This window comes from Ischnura elegans, chromosome 9 (assembly GCF_921293095.1).
Source record: "Ischnura elegans chromosome 9, ioIscEleg1.1, whole genome shotgun sequence".
Taxonomy (NCBI): Eukaryota; Metazoa; Arthropoda; class Insecta; order Odonata; family Coenagrionidae; genus Ischnura; species Ischnura elegans.
This window is the reverse complement of record NC_060254.1, coordinates 30,415,022-30,436,189: the sequence shown is the minus strand read 5'-3', so window position 1 is coordinate 30,436,189 and position 21,168 is coordinate 30,415,022. Positions and strand designations below refer to the sequence as shown.

Here is a 21,168-nt window from a genome sequence, read left to right as displayed (position 1 = left end):
CAAAATCATAGACATGTACTTTCAATGACTAAGCATTTATGTAATGAGTACATCAATATGAATTAACGTCCATGGCAATTCCAGAACCTCTTTTTCATTTTGTTTATCCTTTGGGAGACCCCCGAAAAATAGTGAATCACCCAGAAAACAATGGCCTTAATCTGCTTCTGAATAGAAAGAATTGTAGACTTGATAATATCAAGATATTGAAGTTCACTGCATTAAGTGAATTGTGACCTTGCTATTTCTTGTTGCTTGACCCAATTTTGTCTCTTCAATTTTCCTATTAACTTTGGTACAAGGTTCATTGGAAAATTGAAGAATTATTGCCATATCAAAGACAAAATTATTTTTTTATTCCATAAAAGTTGATAGTGTAGTAGTTGCAAACTTACCTGTGGGTTCTGGTGGAGTCGAAACTGTGGTCAGTGCAACTGGGCCTTCTCCGACTCCATTTCTCATTCTCACGGAGACTGTGTAGTTTCGATTTGGTTGGAGATTTTGGAACATGTAGGTGTTTGCATTCTCAGAATCTGGGATATCCTAAAATCACAGAGAAAAAATGTTGAAGAAAATATTTCCTTTGACTAGCGAAGATTTAAAAAATATAAATCATTGCAAAGACTTTACTTTTACATTTAATGTGGTTTACTAATAAGATATGTATGTACATTTAAAATGATTAAGTGAGAATGTGATTTCTGATGACTTTATGAAGTGATTGTCACAAAATGTGGTTAAAAACTTTATAAAGTACATACTCATCTCATAGTTGTTAAATGTAAGTAATTGATTGAAAATGAATACATAGAATTATTTGTGAGTCAATATGTATTGAAATGACAATTTTTTAGATCTTTTTCAAGATGGTGTTAGAGTGAAACCCAATTTTCTAGTAAATAAATCGTGTATGCAAGCAGCCATGTGAACCGAAAACCTTTTCCCAGATATTAATATTTTCATGCATTGTTAGTTAACATCACATGACATGTAATAAACTGCACATTAACATAGATACCACCTTCATTTAGACAACACAGGAGACCCTTACACTTTATTTTTATTAGCATATAGTGTTAGAAATGACTTCTCATGAGTAGTGACATGATGACATTACTGTATTGATTACTCCCAATAAATAAATATTAAATGCAATTCCAATTAGCATTGTACATCAATAATATATCATCAATGATAAACACTATAGGCAAGGAATTTTATCGTGTGATTCAATTTTATTTTCAGTATATGTAGTATCAACTATGAAATTTTGAAACTTATTTTACTGGCAGCAAATTTTATTGGAGAATTTTTCTCGGAGGGAGGACTGCATTTTGGGAGGGATTCATTTAGGAGGTATGCTTAAGACTGTCTCATAAACATTTTTGGGGTTTTGAACCCCCATACCTACCACACTCTCTAAAGCCTTGACTGCTATGAATTGTTATTTACCATGCATTGTTTAATCTCAATTAAAAAAATCATGGACAAAAAATTTAAGGCTCTGCCAGAAGATAGAGGATAAGTTGCAGATATTCATCTTGGGGTGTGAACCGGGCGAATGCCTTTACCACTAGCATTTCAGCAGCTCACACTGTTAACATCTTATGGGGTGAAGAGAGAGCTGCAAAAACAGTTGAGATGGAGAAATTCACCTTTCCATTCCAACTTCATATTTGGGCATCAAAAGGAGATATTTAATGCCATAAATGAAAATTTTAGGCGATGCAATATTGAGTGCTGTATTTAAATGAATTTGACTATAATTCCCTGCCTATACTGTTTTCATAGGAGGCTCCCATCATTTGGCAAACCTTAACAGCTGAGAAGCCCGGAGGCAGTTCATTGGTTGCATGAAAGTTCCCACTCCTTGTCAGCCATCCATTCCCAACACCACCATTTTGATGCATAGACAAGCTTGAATTGGTTGAGTTTGCAATGGTCTCCGATATGGCAAGCACATAGGACAGGACCGGGCCATTAGGGAAAGGACCAGATTCCCACGACACGGACACACGTGTTGGATCAGCTGCTGTGGCTCTCACACTGGCAGGGGGAGATGACGGTGGACCTTCCCCTAGTGTCCCGACAACTACACTTGGCTCAGAGATGGCTACCACTTCAGGCTCTGCGAGACCTCCCCCGCTGCTTAGTCCTTGCATCCCTGAAGTCAGCCCTTTTGATGGTGGTCCAAGCAGTACTGCTATGCGAAACTGAAGTAAAATTCACGTTTTGGTTAAAAAAATTAATAGGTATATTCAAATTTGTAATTTGTAAAATGAATATGAAGGCTGACAATAAAGTTAGGTCTTATTGGGAGTAGAGTAAGACTCAATGCATATTTAGAGAATCCTAAGAAAAACAGCATAAAGATTTTTTTAAAATTTCTTATTGTTAGTAGAACATCCTTTCTGGGAAGCTTAGGTCGTACAGATTGATAATGTAATCTATGATCTGAATAGAATTGGAGTAACTGAGTTTGGCATAAATTTAATTGGCTCAAGAATGAAGTTGCGTTAATATTTAAATTGATAAAAATTTTATTTTTTCAATATATATTTTTTATATTTTATTGATTAAATTATAATAATGATAATAATAATGCTTGCAAAGTGCTTGATTCCAAGCCGTTGTTTCATACCGAGGGATAAATTGAAATTAATTGTGGCTAAATCAATTAAATTAATTGGCTAAATCAATGCTGTAGAGTGGATGATGGAAAATATTCCATCCAAAATTGCCCAGAAGCTCACAAGTTCATGACACAGTTTACTGGTCTCTTTTTGCTGAATGAGCAATGATTCTTGACAGTTTTCATTGGGTTGTCATTGACTGTACTCTCTACGGTAATGATTTGGTCACAGAAAAGTTTTTTTGGTCCCAAAACAGAAAAATTGCTTGGTACCTAATGGTTTAAAAGTGACTCAATGAACAGCATGCTGAGTCCACTCATGGCAGAATTTCAATCATGGTCTATCAAAAAGGAAATCTCCTTTGGCATGATATTGGTCTATATTTATGCGGCAGTAAAATAGCACTGGCAATAAAATTTAGGAAAAAGTTTAAGGTGTGATTGAGAATTGTTTTTAAATTCCAAGCATAAGCTGCTGGACAGCTTTGTAGTCAGGCAATATGTTCTAAGTTCCATGAATATTTACTTACCCTATATTTCGTGTATGGTTGAAGGTTCTCAATTTTTCTCATGGTTTCTGGACCCCAGGTCATATTTCTGCAATACTGCCATTCATTCTCAGTGCGGCCATTGTGAGGCGATGGTGATTCGTAGCGCCACTGAACTAAGTAAACAGCTCTTGGCAAATTTGGGACTTTCTCCCATTCTAAACTGAGTGACGTAGGTCCCAATGTATCTGCCACTAATGCTGGGGCTTTCAGAGTCCCAATTCCTTCTGTAAATCATGAAGAGTTTTAATTGGTCTACATGCCATGAGTTTCTTTGTTCACTGAATTGATAAGGGAGGCAGAGGATTAGGAAAATGATTAATTAGTTGCGTAGACTCTAGTTTTATGAATATTATATGAAAGCTTCTTTGCATTAATTTTTCATGCAAGCTTCAATAGAAATTAAAAGTCAATGGTTGTGCGTGGTCAATTATTATCCATACTTCCATACTTATTGATGAGAAAATACATTCAGGTCAGACGCACAGTCAGTAGAGGTTTTGGCGTTAAACTTGACCTAAAGTTGGTGCTAGCAGTTAAAGGTTTTTATAGAGAATATTTAATATCTAACATAGAAACTGATAGGTACTTACTGCCCATGGTCAGGAGGGCTTAGGGGACTATAGCTTAATTAATTACTCCAGGTAAAATTGAAATTTTTTGAGAGTACCACTATGTATGTACTTATAAGTTTATAAACAAATTTATACATTTGTTTATATCATGGTTTAATGCAGTGTGGTTACATTTTCCAGAAAATTTACTAACTAATGCAAATTTAAATTCAAATGAGTTTTATTTTAACTTAGGACCTATTTAGCATATTTTTGGTATGTTAAAATCTGTGCCAAAAAGCCAGGAAAATGATCATTAATGAACTCTTCAAATGCTTTTTTTATCCAAGAATTTCCCTCAAACTTTTGCTCTTTTGCCTTCAAAATTATTTTCTGAGGATAATCCCAAAACCCTCCTTCCACTGGGGCCAATTCCCCAGTATGTCCATTTTATCCTCCTCTTGGGTCCATACCTAGGTCCTCCACTGATGGTATATGCAATTATATAAGTCATTTATAGTTATGAGCTTAGTCAATTCTGTGTTGGTCTCAGTGACCAAAATGCTCTTTACTCTGTCGTTGTCTCTATGACTGAAAAATCATGGCTTTCTCCATGTATTGCATGCCATGGCTAAGTTAACGCAGTGAAATTACTATGCAGAAGGCTTGACTGATAATTGGAAATTTTAATATAACATATAGCCTCATGGACAAAGTCTTGGAGAACATGATGCCAAAGAATGCGTTAAAGTATTGCAAGTTAGTTCCATTATGTAAATTATTCCATTTATTATTATTATTATTCCAATATGTTATGTTTCCAAGTTTGATCCCTTGCATGGATGGATGGGCGTGCAGTGATGACAGTAGTGTAAATTTTGATCAATTTTTGATTGGTCTTGTTCCATGAGAGAGATTTTCTAGTTTCCCTCTCATCAGGGATGCCGACTTGCAAAAAATATTGAGGGGGCCCAAACCGGGGATCTTGCCCTGCGAAATTTTATAAGTATTGAGTTTTAAGTTTTTTAAGCATTTTAGAAGAGTCATAAGATCAACATTAGGACCCTGATAACTCGAATCTCGATATCTGGACACTCCGGGGAAAATCGGCAAGCCTGACACATTTACTCTTCACACCCATAACGAATTTTTGAGGGGCTCGGGCCCCCTCAGGCCCCATGGAGTCGGCGCCGCTGCCTCTCATTCAGGTTATTTAGTAAAAATTTAGCTCCAGCATATTTCACCTTTATGAAACAAGAATGTTTTAGAGGAAAAAGTGGAATGATTTGCTTACGAAGGATTTCTTTGTGCTACATTCGATATATTGATGATCAAAATTGCTCATTACCTTTTATCCTGTGAATATATTGGCTGACTGCATCGTTACACCCCATCACACAATACAGCTCTTTTGGAGAAAGGAATGTATGAGTACCATTCTGTGAAAAGAAAACACAATAAATATTTTATTACGTAATTATATTGTTTGTATTCTTAACCAGCCCAAGGGTTTTAAATAGGAAACTTGTAAAATATAAATAAAATATAATATAAAAAAAAATATGTACAAGAGTTTAGTTATGAAGCCACAATGAATGTATTGGAAGATCCACTCAAGAGTTTCTGTACAAATAAGGCAAAGTAGCCAGTTTCCTATAGGCCTATAGGGTTTGAAGCAGGACCGGCCCTAGCAGGTGCGGGGCTAGGGTCAAACCTTCAGTGCGGGGCCCTTCACTTAAAATATTAAACTCTATACCCCATCTATAAACTCGAGCATTTTGAATCCCTACCACTCTCTGGCTAAATTCCCCTCCCAAATTCAGACCTCGTAATTACGCCATTATGATACCTTGATTCAAAACTATCGTATATTTTAATTTTTTTCAAGCGCGGGGCCCGGGGCGGTCTCCCCGGTCGCCCCTAAGGCCGGCCCTGGTTTGAAGATTCCCAAAAGTATGACTTCTCTCTTATATTTTAACTCCCTCCCCCAAATTCATCCCTGTGGAGACCTATTGGCTGGCTACTGGCTCAAAACATTCTATTTTTGAAAATTAAGCGTTTGTTTAGGAAGTCCTTAAAAATGAACATTTCCTTGATAACATGTTTGAATTCACATTACAGCCATTATTAATGATGACTATAATTTTGTGTAAGGGGGATCATGCAAAAAAATTCATTCATTTCATTCTTAAAAAAATAGTTTCAAAATATCATTCTTTACAATACTAGATTGAGGTAGAACATCTGAAGCCATAGCTACAATGAATGAAATCGCTTCTCTCGCATGGAGGACAAATTTTTTAAGCTTGAGAGTTTTTTTTCTGCTAGTTAGATGATGAATTTCCTTGAAAGTATGTTCTCATAGGTCATTGTATTTTATGGAAGAAAGCAATTCTCAAGTCAGGTTTATACTCACACAGACATCTGGACAGCTGGAGTCTAATGCTTTCTGCCATGCTTTGCATCCTCGAGAGCACTGAAAGAAATAGGTACTTCAATGATTTCTATGCCAGTCAATTTCCGTTTGTAGTTATTTGTTCTACCTAAGATGGCATGCTTTAATTGCAAGTTCAAATTAACATGAAAGAATGAAGACCCTTTTAATTTGAGGTACATGCTTACTTTTAGTAATAATTTCTCTGTTATTAAATTAATTTAGTCCTAAAAATATTATATTAAGTGCATCCAATATCAACCATGCAATTTAAAATAATTTCAGCAATGCCATTAGTTATTCCATAGGAGGTATGCTTATTCCCTATTAGCACTATATCTAGTAGTGTTTATAATTTCTATTTACATAAAAATTCCGATAATTCCAAGCATTGATTCCTATTAATTATTGAAATAGTTATTTTTTAAATTTCTGAGGTCAACCAACCCTCCATCCAGTGATAATGACACATCTCCCCATAGCTCAAAATCCTGACCCTCCTCCCCGGTACAGGTACTTTCAGAGGACTTTTAATAGCCAATCCTAGTGTAGAACTCATTTACTACAAGAGATGAAATATTTAGCATTCATGTATAATTTTGCGAATCTGACACCTGTATTACATACTGTACTAAAGGCCGTTTTACATGGGGCTCGTACTTGCACAATCTGACGTATGTATGAAGGCGCAGTCAAAATTGCATTGTATAAAGCAGTGAATTAGTAGAACACATGCAGGAATGCATGGATGTGAGATGGCAAAATAGCCCCTCTTCTAATTTTGTTCACGCATTCGCACAATTCAACGCCATTTTAGAAATTAATGCAGTTCTGACCAGTGCAATTCCATGCCCCGTGTAAAATGGCTTTAAAAGTATCCTTTACAAGACAGGATCCAGAATTTTTTCTGGGGGAGTGCAAGGGCCTGACAGGGAAATGGTCTACTTATATTTGAGATAAAAATAACATATGTACAGCCATTACTATATGAAATATTCTCTTTATTTTAATATGAAATGATATGGTTAAAGCTCCATAATATGCAAAACAAAAGGAATATGATGATAACGGTATTTAAAATGTTGTCTATTTTTTTTAAGCATCTGGGGAGACAATAGGGTAGTTTCCTTGATCAAAGAAAACGAAAGGCATTGATTGCGATTCGTTACCCACCATAAGTGTATTCATAATGCACAAATTATTTGGTTTTTGAAATACCGGTTTAGACGAATGGCAAGGGTCAAATTTTATCCTCATTTGAAAAAGGCCAGATTGGCACCCATGCGATTCTACTCCACGTGACGTCACAGGGACCTAGTTTCTACACGAGAGGATAGGAGTTATACATCGTCTGAGGTTACCAATGCATGCATGAGGCACAGAGCTCAGGGAAACATGTCTTAATAATCACCTATTAAAACTGGCTAAGGTCGGAAAGTTTTCTTCGTTTGATAGGGTATTAATAAACCTTTTTTAAGCCAAGCGCTACCAGCCAGCAAGGTACTCAGCTACCCGCTAGCATCCTGCGTCCTATCAGCGCTCAGAGCCTCGATCAAGGTCACCTCACAAGGCGGGAGGGGGAACCAGAAATGCGTCGCACGGACTTTTTCCCATCATTCCTAATTACGCGTCGCGTTTTCGCGCGCTTGAAATTTTTCACTTTTCATTTAATCGCGAAAAATAGATATCGTCATTTAAAAATCTAAAAGCGTGAAATACGTACTCCAGGAGTAATAATCTTTCGATTTAGGCAATAAAAAAATAAAAGGAAACCACCCTATTGCTCCCCTGTCCCCCTAAATCTGCCTATGATCATATAAGTCTTAACTTTGAGATTCTGTGAATCTTTTCATAAGGTCCACTCTGTCTCAGTTCAACAAATGGTTGTTCCTTAGGGTCTTAGATGCTGTTCAAGCTTCTGTGTTTGTATATTCTCATTAAACTAAAAGCCATGAGAGCAATTTGCCAGCAAAAAGGTGGTCAATGGGGACCACTTGCAGTAACATGAAGATTGAATGGAGAGAGTGAAAAAAATCAGGGGAAATGAATATTTTTATCTTGGAGAAGTCAGGGAAATCATGATACAACTCTCAGTGGGAACAAGCAGGGGCAGTCTGACTAGGTCGGCTGGCCGGCAATTGCCAAGTGTGCCGAGCTTAGGCGGCCCTCACAATGCTCGAGTCTATCGTGAAACATTCATGAAAGGTGTAATAAAAAAGACTCATATTACTCTAACCAAAGGTTTATTGCTATTATAAAATTTGACGCTTTCAATAGTTGCTTTATTTATTCCATACTCGGGGTAAAAAGATTACATACAAAATAAATAAAATAAAGGTGTCAGAAGATAAAAGAGAACCTGATATTTTTTTGAAAATATATATTTAAAAAATGGATTTTCAAAAAGGCTATATTAGAGGTTTTTCTTAGATTTCTGTGGAGTTTAAAGGAAGAAATTCACGAAATAGATAGGAGCATAATAATTTATTAAATATAATAAGCTGTGAAATTCTTACTTTTTATAGTAGGTATCTTTTCTTATGCAAATCAATTTTTTAAAATGAACTTTTATCTAGTTTTTAGGACCCAGAATAGCATCAAAATACTTTTCTGGGCATATTTTTTTTTTTTTAATTTTCCGGGGGGGAAGTGGGCGGCTGGTCAATGGGGATCACTTATGGGGGCTCAAGAGAGAGAAAAAATCAGGGGAAATGAAGATTTTTGTCTTGGAGAAGTCAGGGAAATCATGTTACAATCCTCAGTGGAAACAAGCATGTAAGGAGCCCGTATCCCCTTATTCTCAGGTAAGGAGCTCCAGCCGAGGGCCCCCAATCCCCTAAGACAGCCCCTGGGAACAAGGCATTTATGACGTGTCCATATCGCAGGAGAGGTTCCCGATCTCATTGTCCGTAGCCCCTCTCGCTCTTAAGCGAAAGGTATGGCTCGCCCTTCGGTCATCTTCCTCCTCCTGGGGAGGTCTTTGGCCCCCATACGGTGCGGCCGCCGCTACGTGTAGCAGTCGCCGCTGCGATCACGCAGCGCGTGTCAAACGCGAGCCCGTCAGTGCATTCATTCATCGACGCACACACAGACGATGCGTGCATGCGTGCGGTCGAGAATGAACGCGTTACGCATTATGGGCTCGCCGGTGTGATTGGTCGCTCTCTTACCGGAGGAGGCCTTCCTCTCCCGGTCTTGCCGGGCGTGCTTGGCGGAGGGACCTGCGCCGCCTGAGGGCCTAATTGGCCTGCATCCTGCTCTCGTATGCTCTTGTCCTATTTTTTTCTATCGGTCTTGTTTCTTTTGTTTTCCCTCTCGGCGTTTCCAATGAGGGTTCGTCGTGAAAACTATTTACCTAAGTTTATTTTATGTAGACTTTGAGGGAGCGTGGTAGCATAGGCGTATAGAGGGGGCGGGCATAAAAAATAAAAAAGATGCTTTATACGGTTATCATTACGTTCATTAGTTTTGTGCAATGCGGAGCCTCGAGCCCAAGTCAAGAGAATAGATTTTCCGGTTATTGGTCATTCGTTAGTCATCGCTCGAAAAGAAGCATCGCCTAAATGGGAAAAGGGGGAAATGGGAAAACTGTCGTTATTATAAAAGTAACTTCAGACCCTTGCAAATATACGGGTTGTATCAAGAGAGAGATAATCCTCGTTTATCAACAAAACGTAATTATGAGTCGCGAAAAATTACTATGCATCACTCCCGTTCGACCGATTGTATTTTGTCTCTTTTAGTGACTTATCGCTCGTTTAAAAACAAAGTTATCATCTTGAATCTACAGGAAAAATGGAGTAAATATTTTTCTACGTTTTTTAGCATTAGCCTTAACATAAAAAATTTACATCTATGAAAATAAAGAAACTTATAAGTTTGCGCCACAGAAAAATTTTGGCAAGATATACCTTGCATGTTTTGAAAATTCCAAGATGATAGCGTAACTTCAAACGAGATAGGTTTCAGGAAAAAGACCGGGTGAGTGGAAGTGATGCGTCCTCTTAAGGTTATGGCGAGAAAAACGGCCGCCTTAGAGAGGAAGTCGGATTCGAAGAATGAAATTGCGCGCCCAATCCGCACACCTATATAATAAGAACATATATTTTTATGTCCCCATTGCGGTTCAGAGGTCGTGGAGTCGGGTCCAATTCGAGCCACCACTGTTTCCTGTCTAAGCGGTGACGTTTTCATTTTATTTCATTGATGTCGGTCACCGTGGTGCGTGCGGACGCTTCGTTGAGTGTTATGAACTCGTCTTTTCCTCCTTACTCCAGGCCTTCGCTTCCTTCCCTTCCTCTTGCCCGCCTTGCTCCTTCCTCTCCGTTCAAATGGAGCCCGCGGGAGACTTCCTCTTCCTATTTGACGGGGTGGAAGCCCAATGGCGGGAAATAACCCTCGAGCCAACCCCCGCTTGTAAAGCCTCGGTCCATACTATTTAACTCGGGAGAAATATTGCTTGAAGGTATTCCAAAGTGATTATGGGATTCAAACCAAATATTTTTTTTTCTTTAGTCTGGTAATATGGTTTCGATACCCAGGATTTCCGCCGGTTTAATTCGCTGCACATCACCAGGGATGCCGACTTACAAAAAATATTGGGGGGGGGGGGCCCAAACCGGGGATCTTGCCCCGGGAAATTTTATAAGTAGTGAGTTTAAAGTTTTTTAAGCATTTTAGAAGAGTCATATGATCAATATTAGAACCCTGATTACTCTAATCTCGATATCTGGACACTCCTGGGAAATTCGACAAGCCTGACACATTTTTTCCTCACGCCCATAACGAATTTTTGAGGGAGCTCGGGCCCCCTCAGGCCCCATGGAGTCGGCGCCACTGTACATCACCAACGCATCGTTTCAACGGACTGAGGAAACTTAGTTGCTATCTGCAGGACGACTTGCCACGGTTGTGGAGTATCCATTAAACAAGCGGCGTTCTGTTTACTTCTCGGTCCATGGAAACATCTCAGTATACGAGTGAGTTTTGAATTATTTTAATATTCTAATTTACGTTGACTAATTCAGAGGTCGGGCTCCTTATCACGCTTGTAGCATGTTCATATTTTAATCGTTCTGAGGGGCCGATAGACTTGTAATTTCACTAATTATTCTCCGAAAAAATAATTTCTTCACAAAAAATTCAAGCCAAACACACTGTCCGAATGCGCTCGTTTTTCTGGAGCGCTGTATTAGTATAGATAAAGCAATGGTGAGGGCTGACAGAAATTATTTTAAGCGCTATGGGATGCCTACCGCTGACTTCTGAAGAAACACTTCGAGAATCCTCATAAATATTTAATGGACGACTTAGGTTTCGACGTAGCACGTCATCATTTGGTACAAATGCATAGAAGCATTTGTAGCATAAAGAGTATGCAAAATGTTTTACACGGTTATCATTACGTTCGTTTTGTTTATTGTATTACGGAGCCTCGATCATTTAATTACACATTAATAAATTGCACATTAAAATGAAGACAATATTACGTACATTCATTGTTTTATCATGGTTTTAATCTCAATTTTTGAGAAGATGGCTTGCCTGTCAAACCCTAGTAGACATGATGAAACCCCCCAGAAAAAATCCTGGATCCGCTCCTGAATAGAAGCATGCATGCACTTTTCATTATGTTGAGTAGATTCCATAAAGTCACGCCTGAAACAAATAATTATATTGGAGAATCCTCTCCCGTTCAGCATTGAGGAAAGCTTTCATTGTAACAGTGGAAATTAAGTTCCCACCATGAGCTTATATAAGTTCATTGTGATGTTACATTCATGATATTTCATTCGTTTTAGTTTAGGCTAGAGTGATGAAATTGTGATCGGAACCCATTTTAACTGCTATGAAATGATCTGTACAGAAATAATGTATGTTTATCCACTGACTGTTTCCTTTTAATAAGATTTCAAAGTGACCTAGACATTGTTACTTAGTCAATACTACTTATAATATTTATTGAGACCTCGTGAATGTTGAATGAGTGGCAGTGCCATGGTCAGCAGCAATGAAATTACATCTAGAGACATCCAAGCAAGCATTTTTTAAACGATCCTGCAATATATATTCCGTAAGATTTGCTCCATACTATTTATTCGGGAGGATATCTTCCACGTAAGTATTAAGTAAATTTGAATGGGCGCCAGAAAAATATACGGAACGAAGTGCTAATGTGTTTATTCTATAAATTCTCCATCCCCATTAGGCTATCGAATTTCTCCATCCGCCCGCACGGGTTTACATTTCATGAGATGCAGTCCTGATATATTAAAATTTGAATATTGTGTACTTCTATGCAATACTGCGAGAATTTTACGCCGGCAAATTATAAAGCATTTTACTGTTTCTGGGCCAATTTGACTTCATTAGACTATCGGGTTTTTGGAAAATTCTGCTCCACCCTTTCACCTGTATTTACACGTCATAAGCGGCAATCTTGGAATACTGAAGTTGAAATGTGTGTTTAGGCCGACGTGGATGAGTTTCATCCCTATGGAGTCATGTTTGTTTAAGTAGGGCGGAGCCTTACTGGCCTTCTGTCGGAACTCGCTTTTGTCCCTCACCAGGGTTCTGCTGTTTGTTCCCTGGGCAAGACCCTTGAACCAGCAGTCGTCTTGAGCCACTCGGGGAAAGTCGACCGTGGCATTCATTCCCCTTCCGTCACTCAAGTCAGCAGGGGTTGGAATTCACCCTACTCTCTTGACCATCTTCACCATTTGTATCCTGGTCAGCGTCTTCCTCGGCTTTCTGTCCGTCAATAATAATCCATTCCAGCCTCCGACAGCTATCCATCATCTCTTGCTGCTGAGAGTCACTACATAGGCCTCTCGGAAATCGAGGAACTGACCTACAACTTAAACCCCTGTTTTATGACCTGGAGAAACGTCCGACATTCGTTTAATTTCCTCATATTAAATCAAATTTAAATATCATTATTTGGTTATGTAATGGCATAATTTTAAGAGCTGTGTTCTATGTCTATATTTCAAACATGACTGATATTTTTCTACTGACCGTTCTACACTATAATAGGAGATTAATGAATTAGTTTCTTGTTTGCCTGTGCTTTTAAGGCAAGGGAAAACGCCTACAAATCCAGTCTACATGGATATTTTTTTTAATGATGAAGCAGCGAAGAATATTTAGGAGTGTATTTTTTTCACGTGGAATTCGGAAAGTTCAATCCGAATATGGTTAGTGGTAGTTTTCTGGGGCCAAGAAATGGTCAGGTATACTGGACGGAAGGGCGAACCTTTTTCGAACCCTTTCTCGGGCTCTCAGCTATAATCCGGGTCCTCGCGGTCCTCGCCGTCACAGTATGAGGTAACCGCTGCCGATATGACCTTTCGTAGTACATTTTTTACTTTACTAATGCCAGTTTTTGAAGGTAAACAATTACACCTATCATAATCATTGCCGTTGAGCGATTAAATGCGTCTTTTGATCGAGGTTCTACGATGAGAAATAAGGATTTTATGAAAAGTGATCAAATTGACGCCCATTGCCTCCCCTGAATTGGCAACGCCGAAATTTTGTGAGTGGAGGGGGGAACGCGAAAAGCTCCTTTTTCTCCCCCCACCCCAATTTTTAGCTTGTCCACGTGTTTCAAGAATTCTGTTGACGAGGTTCCTCAAAGGTGTTTGGCAGGGTGTGAGCTTTCGCTGACCTTCACTTCTTCATTTAATCTTCTGTATCTACATAACTCCATGCGAGTCAAGGGTGTCTGGCACGGGGTGTCCAATCACCAAGATCACCACAAGCGCATGGAAAAAGAAAAGCCTGTAATCGCCATCTACATAATATCTCTAGGGTGTTTGGCAGAAGGTGACAAATCACCAACATGCAGCATGCAACAGGACCGCCACATGCACACCGCACGGTCATAGAAATATTACGCATACTAGCAAAATATGAGTGCTTATTCATTTAAAAAACTTACTAATGGTTAGTAATTCCTAGAGCAAATACATGCAAGGTTAGAACTATGAAGAAAACACGCAATGAGTGACCCTAGCGAGCCTATCAATTGAGACAACCTTTGATCAATTGAGATATCCTTAATAGTTACGAGGGAAGAATGACATTCTAAATCTCTCTGTTTTGCAGTCTATTTCTTTTATTTTATTCTATGATCACGTCTACTATAGTACGATGGTAAACGAATGATATGATTCACGTCGTTTTAGAAAATATCGTCTTCGAATTTCCTAAGTAAGTTAAGCCTATACTTCGATCTACGCTCCTGTAAAGATTCCCATCCTAACTCGGGTAACATAATGGGAACGCTTCACTTTTTGTCGTAAAAACTCATCACAAATTCGGCTGCCTTGCGCTGTAGTCGACTAATTTCTGCTATTATTCCTACTTCATAAGAACAATAAGATTGCTCTGCTGATGATGTCCGTCAATTAGTTGGACAACTAAAGACAAGCTGCATGAGTTTTGCGGTGATTCGATTTTTTTACGCTACTTTAGAACAACATTTCAATTGAGTACTCCGAATTATCCGCTCTGCTATTAGAAAGAGCATAACGGTTCTGGTCAGCATCAGTTGAAATGTTTGAATACTTTGAATTAACGGGTGAAAACTTGTAGCGGCATCTTTATCAAATGCCCGAGAGCAGTGACAAGTCATCTTAGACGATGTGTTGGCGCGCTGGCTGTAAGGGCAACTCTCCCGTACTGAAAGGAGATAGATGCCCCTCGGGATAGATGCCCCAGTGCTATATTAAGGTATAGATTCCCTACCTGTATTTTTTTCAATTAATTGTAACCAATGCGATAGAAGCAGTGGCTGATCTATTGGGGGAAGTATGGGGGGGATAAATTGGATACCCGAGAGGGGGGCTATAGCCCCCCCCCCTTGGGTATCCAATTTACTACCGGATCGACCCCCACTACTGCTGGAATTTTTAACCCCATTTAACCACCCCTTGTCCTTATCCTGGATCCGCCACTGGATAGAAGTAATATTAGTAAATAGAAGAGTGCTAAAGTGCCTCCTAATTTTTAATTGCTTTGATACAGTCTGATTTGTGGAGATGAGTATGGAGACGATCTCCACGATTATCGAATCAGTTTATTAAAGCTTTTTATGCAATGCCCTTTACAATCTTAGTCCATGACTTATTGCCTCAAGCATAAACAAATCAGCTAAGCCTCCTTGGCAACAATATAAATAATGATAAAACTATTCGCAACAGGTTCATCATCATCTATAGGTAATCACTTGTTGCAGCAGACACATTCCTCTTCTCAGCACTGCCTCCTTCTGACCTGCGTAATATTTAAATCCCATCTCCATTAGTGATTGACTAAGTCGTTTGTTTAGGTGATGTCGATCATCGCTCACTATTCACTTGAGTGATTCAATCGATTGTTTTTTTATCTTTTTCACTTTCGATAATGCTGAGGAGCAATTTAAAGAATCTCTCACGAGGCTTAAAGTTGGTGATAGCGGAATAAGTGAGGCTGCGAGGTACTTCTAGTCCCCTCTCGGACTCATCGCCGATGCAGGCATAGGGTAATGCAAGCAAAGCTTTAGGTCCAATTGGCATGGAGCAGAAAAAGCGTCTCGTCAGTCATAATCAACGCCTGGAAAAATCTGGGTTTGCACCTGATCGAGAGACTAGTATATCAATAGCCTATCAGTATGCTGAAAAGCTTGTCCTTCAATGTAGAGCTGAAGATGTCGGGTTGTGAGTGGCTTAATTCATTTAAAAAAATCCAGAACTTAGTGCTAGGCAGTCTTAAGGGTTGTCAACTGCTAGAGGTGAAGGTATGACTAGATAAAGCATTAGTCACTTCTTTAAAATACTCTCAGAATTATTTCAGGAGAATGATTTCTTTACCAGGCCAGCCAACGCCTACAATATGGGCGAGTGTGGTTGTCGGCTAAATAACGTCCTGGGGAAGATTTTATCCACAAAATGTGCTAAGGATGTTCAGATTCTGATATCTATGGAGAGAGAAAAAACCAACACCGTGATTACGTGCTGCAACGCTGAAGAGCAAGTTCTTCCTCATTAATGTTCAAAGGCGTCTGACCAAAAAATAAATTTTCAGACTCTGCATGGACTCCGACCAAGTTCTGGCTTCAGGGAGATAGACATATTTCTTATGGACACATCAACATTACCGTAACTGTCATTACAGTAACTGTCATTACAGTAACTGTCATTACAGTAACTGTCATAATGTCATTTTTTCCACGATCAATTAGAGATTATAACGGCAGCAATAGAACTCGTAAATAGATTGCATGACTTGTAGTGTAGCCTACTAACCTATGTAAAACTTAATGCATGTTTCTGAATTTCTATTCTATATTCTATTTCTAACAGCATATAGTAGTATAGTTTGTTATTATACGGGACGTTTTTTGGACGGTGTGGTGTGCATGTCCAAATGCATGCTGCATGCTGGTGATTGATCACCCCCTACCAAACACCCTAGAGGTGACTCGCAGGGTATTATGTAGCTGTGGATGTGTAGATGTACGTGTTTGGGTAACAAATTCATGTTTTCCTTGAATAAATCTGACGTTATTTGAAAACTGCCGTCTAACTGCCACCACACGGTCCAAAAAACGTCACATATACTAACAAATTATACTACCATGTGCTGTTAGAATAAAAAATAGAATTAACAATCATTCGTTAAGTTTTACATATGTTAGTAGGCTGCACTACAAGTCATGCAATCTTTTTACAAGTTCTATCGCTACTGTTATAATCTCTTATTGATCGTGGAAAAAATGGCATTCGGAATCTGTCTCTTCTACAATATATCTCTCTCACTTTATTTATATTATCTGATCTTTCGTAGTATATTGGCGTCCGTAAGATATGGTTACCTTCGTTAGAAAATACACTGCTCTTGAATTTATCCAAAAGGTTTAGTCTATTTTTCAATTTCCGAGTTTTTCTAAGAGGTCAGTTACACTGACAAGGCTATCGTAACGATCTTTCGCATACCTGGCAACTCTTCTTAGCACGCTTTCTATCTCTGTTATTAAGCCTTTTTCATGAAGGTCCCAAATACTGGCAGCGTATTCCAAATGTGGTCTAACGAGGGAAAAGTAGCTAATTTCTCTCACTTTTTCGTCGAACTTTCCTAATATTCTTTTAACAAAACCCATTTTACGATTATCTTGACTGGTTATTTCTCGAATATGTTTATTCCACGATAGATCATTATTGAGTCTAACTCCGAGATATTTCACGGATTCAACAGCCTCTAATTGGGTGCCCCAAACTATACAGCTATGTTGTAGGGAGTTACTCTTCTTTGAGTATTCTGTATACAGCTACATCATCTACGAATGGATGGATTTTTCGCGTGAGGTATAATGCCTGCCATTAGTGATTCAGGATTTGGTTTCTCCCAATGGCTAGTCGTTTAAACTCAGCCAATTAGTGATTCATTGTAATGTATAGTGTCAAATGCTTTGAACTTCACCGACAGTGTCAATCCCTACATGGCACCCATTAACATGGCTCAAATGCAATAACGACCCATACAAGGAGACCTTCATGCGAGGGGTGGTGAGTGCGGGAGTCGGAATAGGTTCTCATCAGGGGGTAACGTTAGGCCATGAGAATCTAAGAGCGTGAGTCCTACAATTCTGAAAAATGAGGGAAAGGTGGTCTTACTCACTTTTCCCTTCGTCTCATGAAGGCCATCTGCTGTTCCTGACTCGAGATAAGGGCTACCTTTGCAGTGTCGGCAAAGTGTGCGCAAAGAGACTGACCACCAATATGCGTCACAGGAGGTCACTAATCACAGCAGCAATTAAGCTTTTGAGCATAAATATACAGAGCTTTCAGCCAGGGAAATGGGAACACCCATTCCTAAATTCCCAAATGCAGCCACCAACAATGCCAAATGTCACGTGACTACCTTCCAAACCTTTATATATAAGGAGAGGGCGTCGCAGTTGTTCGCATACTTCTCAATTATTGACATCCAGTAGGAGATGGAGTTCATGGCTAGTATTTCCTTGTTCCGGGAGCATATCGCTCTCGTAGGGATAGTCAATTTTCTACTAACTTTGGGAATCATTCCTAAAGCGAAGAGATGCGGATGTGGAGGCTTGCGAGCTGTGAAGTCCAAGGGCAAGGGCAGGGTTCCCACTTACAGCTGTAGGAATCCGGAGTGCCTGAAGTCGACCACCATAAAGGCGCAGACTTTCTTCGCAGGATTTCATTCCAGCATAGCCGATGTTATGGCGGTTGCTGTCGGCTGGCTGAATCGCTATCCTGCCGATGTCATTGCGATGGAAGTACGGCTGGAAAGACACACTGTGGCAAGAATAGTTTCCAGCTTGAGGGAGCTCATTCTTGTATGGCTACAGGAGGAGAGTCGGCAGATAGGGGGCCCAGGACACATCGTAGAAATTGACGAGAGCGCCTTTGGTCGCCGGAAGTACAATCGTGGCAGGATGACCAGGACCAAGTGGGTATTGGGAGGAATTGATAGAGGAACCCGAGAAACCTTCCTTTGTCATGTTGATCGACGAGACGCTTCCACACTCAACGAGGCGATCCAAAAGTTCGTCAAGAAGGGGTCGATAATTAAGACGGATATGTGGAGGGGTTATAGTGGGCTGGCTGACTTGGGATATCACCACGACGTTGTAAACCACTCGGTCAACTTCGTTAAGCCAGGAGAAAAGTTGACCCACACCCAGAATATAGAAAATTTGTGGTCTACAATAAAGAGGGATATGAGGAGAAGGATCGGTAGAATATGCGTGGAGTCCTTTGAGACACATTTAGTGGAATATGTGTGGAGAAGTAGGCACCATACAAAGAAGGAATTGTACGCTGATTTTTTTAGAGCGTTGACATACTTTTATCCAAATAAATAAAATATATAAGAACCTGACAAGGCTTTTAGCCGCTCATGTGTTTGACAATGCTTACATCGTCTGTGATCGTAGCTTATTGACAATGCCCTTTTCAGGGCTACCTCAGGTATCGGTTTGATTGGCTTTTATTTGAATGGTCATTCAAATTGATATTAGCGGTAGACTTGAGAGCGTACAACAGTTCTGTAGATAACTTTAATTTGGTGGTACCCAATAGTGCATTTTTAACATTCATGGCCTTTTCGCTTCCGTTCTCATCACATTTTTTACTCACTGAAGAGAGAAGAAGACTAAAGTGTCATTCCTGGTGAAAGGGGTAAAGTGATCTGAGTGTCGTTAATACATCAGATTCATCATTTCAAATAGCAACCGTACCAAATAGAGGAGAGAGTATTCTTCATTTATTAGCGACAAATATACCTCATCAGGTAATAAACGTGAGCACTGTTGAGGGAATAAGTGACCATAAGGTAGCAATAGCAAAGTTGTCTCTAAATACCATTGGAAGTTTTAAAACGGAACGTACAATTTTCATTTTTAAAAAAGCTTATTTTGATTGGTTTAAGAGTTATCTGAAAAATGCTTTCCCCCTGTTTCAATAATCAATGGTAATGCAAAAGGTAGTGGGTACTTGGAAAGCTTTTATATCGCTCGTAACTTTGGGAATATATAGCTACATCCCTAGTAAAACAAAAAAGAAGGTAGCGAACCGGGATGGTATTACGCGGAAAGGAGAAATTCATTGAGGCGACAGAGAGTATGCAATACAAAAATAAAAAGAGTCCCTATAAAGAGTCACGGATTTATCCCCTAATGATCGCGACTTAATAATAAACTAAAAATGTACTGGTGGTTGGTCACCCACTGCCAAACACCCGAGAGGCTGCTCGCATGGAGTTATGCAGATGTAGAAGAATAAATCTACATCTACATAATACCCTGCGAGCCACCTCTAGGGTGTTTGGCAGGGGGTGATCAATAGCCAGCATGCAGCATGCATTTGGACTCCCACATGCACACCGCACCGTCCAAAAAACGTCCCGTATAATAACAAACTATACTACTATATGCTGTTAGAAAAAATAATTGAATTAAGAAACATGCATTAAGTTTTACATAGGTTAGCAGGCTACACTACAAGTCATGCAATCTATCTACGAGTTCTATTGCTGCCGTTATAATCTCTAATTGATCGTGGAAAATATGACATTCGGAATCTGTCTGTTCTACAATCTATCTCTCTTATTTTATTTATATGAACTGATCTTCCGTAGTATGTTGGCGTCCGCAAGATAAATATTACGTAAGTAAATAAAGTAGTGCATGTCGGTGAAAACTCACACCCTGCCACACTAATATTTCTATGACCGTAAGTCATAACTAAAACCGTACTTCATAAGTAAGAGAAATGATCCAGATGGCATCCATAATTCTGGAGGAGTGGAGTAAATATTAAAGGTCTGTCCGGAAAAAACGGGAAGTTTCCACAAATTTCATTTTTTCGCAGGAGAATAGATGGCAACAGTTCACTTTTTATGAATTTTAATTTAGTTTTTCATATAAAAGCAAAGTATAAAATCAATCTGTCGAGTAAAAGTCACGGAAATCCGTTGCACTGAAGATAGGGGTGAATTAACGAACAAACTGACAGCAGTCCAAGCATGTTACGATGCGTGCTAGTTAAAGTTAAAATTGAAAAATTGCGCAATGGTGAATTCTTGAAAATAACGTACCCGCAACGAAGATATTTCATTCAAGGTACAAAATTTGAGACTGTAGACTCCAAAAGATGAAGGAGTTAGACTCAATAATGATGTATGGTGGAGTAAACATATTCGGGAAATGACAGGTCAAGATAATCGTAACTAATCGTAGTCCCCCATTTTTAGTTAGTTTATACTTTAGTTAGACCCCATTCGGAATACATCTTCATGTATTTGATACCCCGCGAGTCACCACTAGGCTGTTTGGCAGGGGGTGATCAATAACGACCAATGTTGTCATCCTCATGAAATAGGCTTTAAGCATAGAAGTTAGAACGCGTAGAGAGAGGAGCTGCCAGGTCCTTAGTGTAACTAACCTCTTAGAACAACTCGAAAGGAATCTTTGTCTGACCGTTGACTGGC

The 21,168-nt window shown here is 39.2% G+C and overlaps 1 protein-coding gene across 1 annotated transcript in view; it reads right to left on the bottom strand.

The window, feature by feature from the left end:
- LOC124164913 (proto-oncogene tyrosine-protein kinase ROS) overlaps positions 1 to 21,168 on the bottom strand; it is a 124,604-nt gene that overhangs the window by 40,992 nt on the left and 62,444 nt on the right. The window contains exons 3-7 of the mRNA XM_046542143.1: positions 6,151 to 6,210; positions 5,083 to 5,173; positions 3,163 to 3,407; positions 1,815 to 2,213; positions 396 to 543 (exon numbers count right to left, since the gene is read on the bottom strand). Coding sequence (XP_046398099.1) covers positions 396 to 543; positions 1,815 to 2,213; positions 3,163 to 3,407; positions 5,083 to 5,173; positions 6,151 to 6,210 — 943 coding nt within the window. The remainder of the gene's footprint in view (positions 1 to 395; positions 544 to 1,814; positions 2,214 to 3,162; positions 3,408 to 5,082; positions 5,174 to 6,150; positions 6,211 to 21,168) is intronic.